The following is an 8065-nucleotide window of genomic DNA, read 5'->3' as shown; positions in this document are numbered from 1 at the left end:
AACATTTGGTTCCACAATATCAACCTCAACTTTGGAATCAATACTCAATTATCACCAGAAGATCCGTAAACATGATAAGAACGATAAATTTAACAATACTAGTCTAAACATGGATAACATGAACAAAGAAAGCTATAATTGCAAGAAACCAAGCCCCGCCCGCATATTTTAACCCGACTACAACGCATAAGTACTCGTCACCTCACATATACGTTGTTCCCCAACATTTAAACATGTAGCAAATAGACAAACAAGTCTTATTCCCTCAAGTGAAGGTTAGACACAACACTTACCCCGCTCCAAAGGCCACTCAATACTTAATTATCGCTTTTCCTCTAGAATCCACCTCCAATCCACTCGTATCTATCCACAAATGACTCAATAATATCAAATATTGCTAAAGAAATTAATTACAATGCATAAATTTATATTCCCCAAACTTTCTCCCAAAAAGTCAAAAATCGACCCCGGGCCTGCTTGGTCAAAATCCGAGGTTCGGACCAAAATCCATTTACCCATTCACCCCGAGCCCGATTATATAATTTGTTTCGAAATACGACCTCAATTCGAGGTCTAAATTCCAATTATTAAAAAAAACTAATTCTACCCAAAATCCCAATTTTCACCATGAAAATCCTAGATTTTTTGGTTGAAAACTCATGAAATGTAATGGGTAATTGAAAGAAAGTAGGTTAGAATCACTTACCAACAAATTGGGGAAGAAAATATTTTAGGAAAATCGCCTCTAGGTCTTTTAGTTTTGAAATTTTTGAAAGAATGGCAAAATCCCGTTTTAGGTTCTGTTTTGAATAACTGGGCGACAGTGTTCATCGCGTTCGCGTGAATACGGTAGCATTCGTGAAGAGATGCGCCTTAATGGCTTCCGTGATTGCGGAAGACTCAACGTGTTCGCGAAGGTATAGCCCGCCTCACCTTCGCTTTCGCGAGATAGGACTCGCGTTCGCATAGAGTCACCCCCGATTTCCCTTCCCAACCTGCCTATTGTTACGCGTTTGCGTGTGACAATTCGCGTTCACGTAAAATAATCCCCCCTAATGCTCTGCGTTCGCGACAGTAGTATTGCGTTCGCGTAGGAGAAAAACCCACCCATCCCAGTTCACATATCGCGTTCGCGAGAGTGTCTTCGCGAACTCGAAGAAGTAAACCAGAAGGCACCTAAAACTGCAGAAAAAATAGAATTTCTAAATTCAAATCATCCCGTAGCCTATCTGAAACTCAGCCGAGCCCTCGGGGCTCCAAACCAAACATGCACACAAGTCCTAGAACATCATACGAACTCTCTCGCGCGATCAAAACACCAAAATGATGCCTAGAACTACGAATCAGACACCAAATCAAATGGAATTTTCAAGAAAACTTTAAAACTTCTATTTTCACAACCGAACGTCCGAATCACGTCAAATCAACTTCGTTTCTCACCAAATTCGACAGACAGGTCATAAATATTATAGTGGACCTGTACCGGGCTCCAAAACTAAAATACGGACCCGGTATCAACAAGATCAAATATCAGTCAATTCTAAAAATCATTAAACTTCCAAATTTTCAATTTTCAACAAAAATTCATAACTCGAGTTAGGGACCTCTGAATTCGATTTCCGACATACGCCCAGGTCCCATATTTTGATACGATTCCACCGCGACCGTCAAAATACGGATCCGAGTCCGTTTACTCAAAATATTGACCGAAGTCATTTCAAATTAATTTTTAAGGTAAAATTTTTTATTTTTATCAATTTTTAACATATAAGCCTTCCGGAAGAATACCCAGATTGCGCATGCAAATCAAAAAAGGCTAAAATGAGGTTTTTGAGACCTCGAAACACAGAATTTGATTCTAAAATATAAGATGACCTATCGGGTCATCACAGATGTAATGCTAGTTCATCACATTATGCAATTGAATGTTTGGGCAGTTATGTTTTCAATTCATGAATATGTTTGGGCAATTATGGTTTCAGTTCATGAATATGAATTTGTACTTCATTCAAAACACAATATGGAAGTGCAGATGAACTCCAATTTGCATCAAAAATTGGTTATTGCCATTTCATTCATAGCAAGATAGTGTACATTGACTAAAGGCCAAATTTCTAGTACCCACTTCCAACATACTACATTGTTCTTGAACTAATAGCAACAACTACAACACCATTATCACCAGCATATCATAAAAATACTACATTGTTCTTCAAACCACCAGCATCAGCAAAGCCAAATACATAAAAACAACAACACCACCACAATAACAAATAACCATTTCAACCGCGCAACTATTTTTTCAGTTCTTTCGACTCTCTTCAACAGACCCTTTATAACCCTCTTAGCTTGGTCGGACATTTCATCATCATGCCATCTGAAGTATTTGCATCCACCTCGACCCTACAAAATTAACAAAGAAATGTGGCCAAAAAAATTAAAAACATATTTCTTTTTTAAGAAATTCAAGAGTCTAAGCAATACGATCGACTTACCAATTTACAACCATAAAATCGACGACCTGGGTTTGCAGGTAACCATGATATAGTCAGTGGCGCATTCAATCCACAGTGACAAATATCCATTCCATTGCATGAAGTTGTTGATTTTTGTGACATAGAACTGATAAACGAGAAAGATGAGGAAGAAATCAGATAAAGATTCAAGTTGAGGCACCTATGCTTCAGTTGAAGGAAAAAATGGCGACTTTGAAAGGGGAAGAAGACGAAAGAGGAATTAAGGCTTTTTTGAGAGAAATAATGGGAAAATCGGGTGTTTTGAATTTGGTTTAACGATTTTTACCTTTGCAATATTCACCTAAATAAATATTAATAATATATATGTGCTTACTATGTGTGAACATAATACTCTTTTGACCAGTCATGCATTGTATTTAAACGGTGCAGATCAAAATAGAGTTAAAGTGTTCGATAATAAAAGGGATAAGTTAAGATGTAAAAATGAGAACTGGAACCGGTTTAAGGTGCGCCTGTATATTTGGCCATTAAGAAATGTAAAACCCACAAGTCAAAGTCGTCTCCTCTTCTTTCCAACCTTCCCTTGTCTTCTTCGTGTCATGTCCCTCCCCCTTTTACCCCTTCCCCCAAGCCCCGCAAACAATGGGACGAAACTCATAAAACCACACCAAAATCCTCTTTCTTCTCAACCCATCTTATTGAAAAATGAAAGCACTATTCTTTATTTTCACTATTATTATCATCACCGTAGAAGCTGCAGATATTCTTCCTGGTGCAACCCTTTTAGCTTCAGACCCAAACTCGAAATGGTCCTCTCCAAACAACACCTTCACTCTTTCCTTCTTACAACTGGACCGCACAAACCAAAACACCTATTTTGCTTCCATTTCTTACAACAGCATACCCATTTGGACAGCCGGCGGCTCTACCGTCAACGGCGGTGCAGTTGATTCCTCCGCCGCACTCCGGTTCTTGTCCAACGGTGACCTTGTGCTCACAAATGGACCTTCAGGTACTGCTGTGTGGAGCTCAAGAACTGCAAATCTTGGTGTTTCCTCGGCTTCTTTGGACGAAAATGGTAATCTTGTGCTTAAAAATGGTACCTTTTTAAACATTTGGTCTACTTTTGATAACCCAACTGATACTATTGTACCTTCTCAGAATTTCACTAAAGATCATGTTTTGACATCTGGGTTGTATTCTTTTAGGCTTAGGAATAATGGGAACTTGTCGCTTTTCTGGAATGACTCTATAGTATATTATAATTCTGGGTTGAATTCTTCTGCTAATGTGAACTTGACTTCTCCTAGTTTGAGAATGCAGCCTATTGGGATTCTTTCACTTTTTGATCCTAGCCTTTCAAGTCCTTTAAATGTTGTTTATAGTAGTGATTATGCTGATGAAGGGAATATTTTGAGGTTCTTGAAGTTGGATAGTGATGGGAATCTTAGGATTTATAGTTCAACTCAAGGGAGTGGGACTCAAAATGTGAGATGGGCTGCTTTGACTGATCAGTGTCAGGTCTTTGGATATTGTGGGAATTTTGGGGTTTGTAGTTATAATGAAACTGGTCCTTCTTGTGGATGTCCTTCAATGAATTTCGACTTTAATGATCCGAATGATAGTCGTAAAGGGTGTAAGAGGAAAGTTGATCTTAGTAATTGTCCTTCCAATTCGACTATGTTGCAGTTGGATAATGCTAAGTTCTTGACTTATCCTCCGGAATTGTCTGAGCAGATTTTTTCTGCTGGTATTTCTGCGTGTAGGTTTAACTGTCTTGTTAATGGTGCTTGTGTAGCTTCTACTTCTTTAGCAGATGGTACAGGGATGTGTTATTTTAAACAGCCCAACTTCGTTAGTGGTTATCAGGCGCCAACCCTCCCGAGCACTTCATTTGTTAAGATATGTGGGCCTGCATTGCCTAATCCTTCTGCGGTTTCAGAGACTGTTCAAAAGAAAAATGGAGGGAGGGTTCCTGGCTGGGTTGTTGCGCTTGTGGTTGTGGCTAGTCTCTTGGGTTTGATGTTGTTGGAGGGTGGTTTGTGGTGGTGGTGCTTTAGGAACAGTTCTAAATTTGCATCACTGTCGTCTCAATATGCCCTTCTTGAATATGCCTCTGGTGCTCCTGTGCAGTTCACATACAAGGAGCTTCAGCGGACAACAAAGGGGTTTAAGGAGAAGCTTGGTGCAGGAGGATTTGGGACTGTTTATCGGGCAGTTCTGGCTAATAAGACTGTTGCTGCAGTGAAGCAACTGGAAGGAATAGAGCAAGGCGAGAAGCAATTCAGAATGGAGGTTGCAACTATAAGTAGCACACACCATTTGAATTTGGTGAGATTAATTGGGTTTTGTTCTGAAGGACGCCACAGGCTACTGGTGTACGAGTTCATGAAAAATGGTTCTCTTGATAAGTTCCTCTTTGCGGAAGATCATTCGTCAGGAAAGCTTTTGAACTGGGAGCACCGGTATAATATTGCTTTGGGGACAGCAAGAGGTATCACATACCTTCATGAGGAATGTCGAGATTGTATAGTTCACTGTGATATAAAGCCTGAGAACATATTGTTGGAGGAGAATTACACTGCCAAAGTATCAGATTTTGGCCTTGCGAAGCTCGTTAACCCAAAGGACCACAGGCATAGAACCTTGACAAGTCATGTGAGGGGTACTAGAGGATACTTAGCTCCTGAGTGGCTGGCTAATCTTCCTATAACATCCAAATCCGATGTGTACAGTTATGGTATGGTGTTACTGGAAATAGTGAGTGGAAAAAGAAATTTCGAAGTCTCAGAAGAGACTAGCCGGAAAAAGTACTCTTCGTGGGCATTTGAAGAATTTGAAAGGGGTAATACAGAGGCCATTTTGGACAAAAAGCTCTCCAAACAAGAGATGGACATGGAACAAGTTATGAGAGCAATTCAGGTGAGCTTTTGGTGCATCCAAGAGCAACCATCTCAAAGACCAACAATGGGCAAGGTGGTTCAGATGTTAGAAGGCGTTACTGAGATTGATCGGCCACCTGCACCTAGGGCTACTGAAGGGTCCTTTACTGGAACTAGCTTAAACGCCAGTAGCACAAGCGCTTTTTCAACCTTTGCAGCCTCAGCCCCAGCTCCCTCTTCATCATCATCATTCCAAACTGCAGGTTTCCAGTCTTCGGCTTCTGCAAAGAATGTTGATAAGCCATCATCATCACTTTTACACTCCGAAACTAAGTGAGTCAAAAATCATACACTTCCCATTCCCTACAAGAACTGATGGGAATATTAGTATCTCAAAGGTCATAGTGTGATTGGTATCTTGCAATTCATATTGTATAATAGATAGGTTTTGCATATATATATATATATATATAAATATTTGCATCTATATAGAGAGGTTGCGACTCGTTTATACTGGAAAATAGCATTCACTTACTTCCCATATCCTATTATTCACCAGAATTTGGTGACTACGTCCATGTCTTTGATGTGTTTGATAAGAAAGCTAGATATATAGTTTCTTTATGAGAAATGAGCAAGCAAAATTGGGGATGGTACCTTTTGATGCCAACATCAACCTCCTTTGATTCTTTAGGAAGGGACCTGAGAGGGAGTGACAAAGTAGGTTGTTTTAGCTTCTTTGCACCAGCAGTTTAAGGCAAAATTAGATTAGTTTAGCTTCTTTGCACCAACAATTTAAGGCAAAATTGGATTAGTTTAGCTTCTTTGCACCAGACTTTTAGACTTCCTTTTTGGTTGTATAAAGAAAATATACTAGAGTAATTACATGTGAGGTAATATCATTTGCTTGTAGAATAGTAAATTAGTCACCTTAATTCACCACTAGACAAAATAGCAATTTAAGTTAGTCTTCTAATTTTCAGCTATAAAATTTGTTACACTTGACAAATAAGTTAAATTACATGTGCAACGCACGTACACTAAAACTAGTTAGGTCAATCACACCTTGGGGCTTGTAAGCTACGTCTGGATGTAATTACTTTTTGGTAAAATAAATTTCGATGGTGAAAATGGCAAACATCTTAATTTGAAGCATCCATACCAAATATACTTTACCGGACTAAAAATGACCTCTTTGGAGTAAAATGGAATTTGTTTTTTTAAAACAAAAACTACGCTTTAGTCCGAATTTTTTAAAACATTTATTTAAACTAAAAAATGACAGAAAATAATCAATCAATCAAAGAAAATACATAATAGGTTTGAAATGAACAACAAAAAATAAAGAGAAGATTTGAAGCCAAAAAAAATATAAGTATTTGAAAATTTTGGTATTGCCATTACATGACTACTGCGTTTACATGGCTAAAAATTCTAAAGTGAACAACTTTATTTAGTTTATGTCAAATAAATCAGTAGAGATTTTTTTTTTTTTGGGGGGGGGGGGGGGGAAGGTTTGTTATGTATTGTATTGTAATGTATAGAATTATACCGTATTGTTGATGTATATAATATTTATTATTGTTTGTCGCATTCCATGATATCATGCACCAATAATATGAAAAATAAACTTGGAATATTACAAATAAAAAGTAAAGTGCAAGGCAAAATTATTATATAAAAAGGTAGAGTAAAGGATAAAATAAGATTATTTAATAATAAGGAAGGCAAGATGAGAAAAAAATAAATAAGGTAACGATGCGATCACACCAAATCAATCGTTTTACAAAGTGACACTTTTCGTCGTTATGTAATGACAGATTTAACGATATGATACAATAAAATTTAAGTAACAATCAAAATAAATATTATATTTAAAGTAACAATACGATATAATACAATAGGTAACAACCATCCAAACAAGCCGTAAGAGAAGAGAACTCATATTCCGCCCGCCTTGTCCATTTGAGAAGGTTTTAATTTCCGAATGGATTTATGACCCGTTTGGCCATAGATTTTGCCAAAATAAATTTGGATTTTATTTGAAAACACATGTTTGGCCATAGATTTTACCTACATTTTGGCCAAATTTCAAATCCCAAAATCAGCTCAATAGCTGGTTTTGGGCCAAAAAATCACTATTATAGTTTTTAAAAATTGCCCCAAATTTTTGTATTTTATAAAAGAGCCCACTATTTATTATTTTGTAACGATATTGTTTCGTCTTCTCGGTCATCTGATAGTGTATCATGTAGTTCATTATAAAAATGATAATTTTGTATCAAATTTATTTATGTTCAGGAATATGGTTTGCGATAATATAATGAATATTATTGATAATGGTATTATTTGTTATTTGTGATAGTTTTTAGAACTTGTGGGTATAAGTCATGTTTCATATTTTTCCAAACAAAACTTCATCCAAAACAGATGTCCAAACACATTTTCATTTTCAAACCAAACATCACCCAAATAAGATTTTTCAGAATAAATTTAAAAATTTATGGCCTAAACGCTAGCTTAGAAAAACGTATGAGTTACTAATTCTTAGGATCTCTTCGTGAAGGTTCATGGCAGTAGACAGCTACGACTATTCCTTAGGTGCGGCAAAATTTTTTCTATACTATGCGCTTATCCGGTTAGAACAACTTATTCCGTAATTTGTAAATTACCAATCTATATTTACTTACAACTATTTCTGATTAT

The 8065-nt window shown here is 37.1% G+C and overlaps 1 protein-coding gene across 1 annotated transcript; it reads left to right on the top strand.

The window, feature by feature from the left end:
- Positions 1 to 3082: 3082 nt before the first annotated feature.
- Positions 3083 to 5836, top strand: LOC104108730 (G-type lectin S-receptor-like serine/threonine-protein kinase At1g34300). Its single transcript, XM_033659308.2, has one exon. It carries the CDS (start codon positions 3183 to 3185, stop codon positions 5694 to 5696), a length of 2514 nt encoding a protein of 837 aa, XP_033515199.2. The 5' UTR covers positions 3083 to 3182; the 3' UTR covers positions 5697 to 5836.
- Positions 5837 to 8065: the final 2229 nt, after the last annotated feature.

Source organism: Nicotiana tomentosiformis, chromosome 8, assembly GCF_000390325.3.
Source record: "Nicotiana tomentosiformis chromosome 8, ASM39032v3, whole genome shotgun sequence".
Classification (NCBI taxonomy): domain Eukaryota; kingdom Viridiplantae; phylum Streptophyta; class Magnoliopsida; order Solanales; family Solanaceae; genus Nicotiana; species Nicotiana tomentosiformis.
The sequence above is the reverse complement of the archived record's forward strand: the minus strand, read 5'-3'. Positions and strand labels throughout refer to the sequence as shown.

Bases quoted from the DNA above. Each gene is read 5' to 3' on its own strand.
- LOC104108730 (XM_033659308.2), top strand. From the start codon at position 3,183: ATGAAAGCACTATTCTTTATTTTCACTATTATTATCATCACCGTAGAA.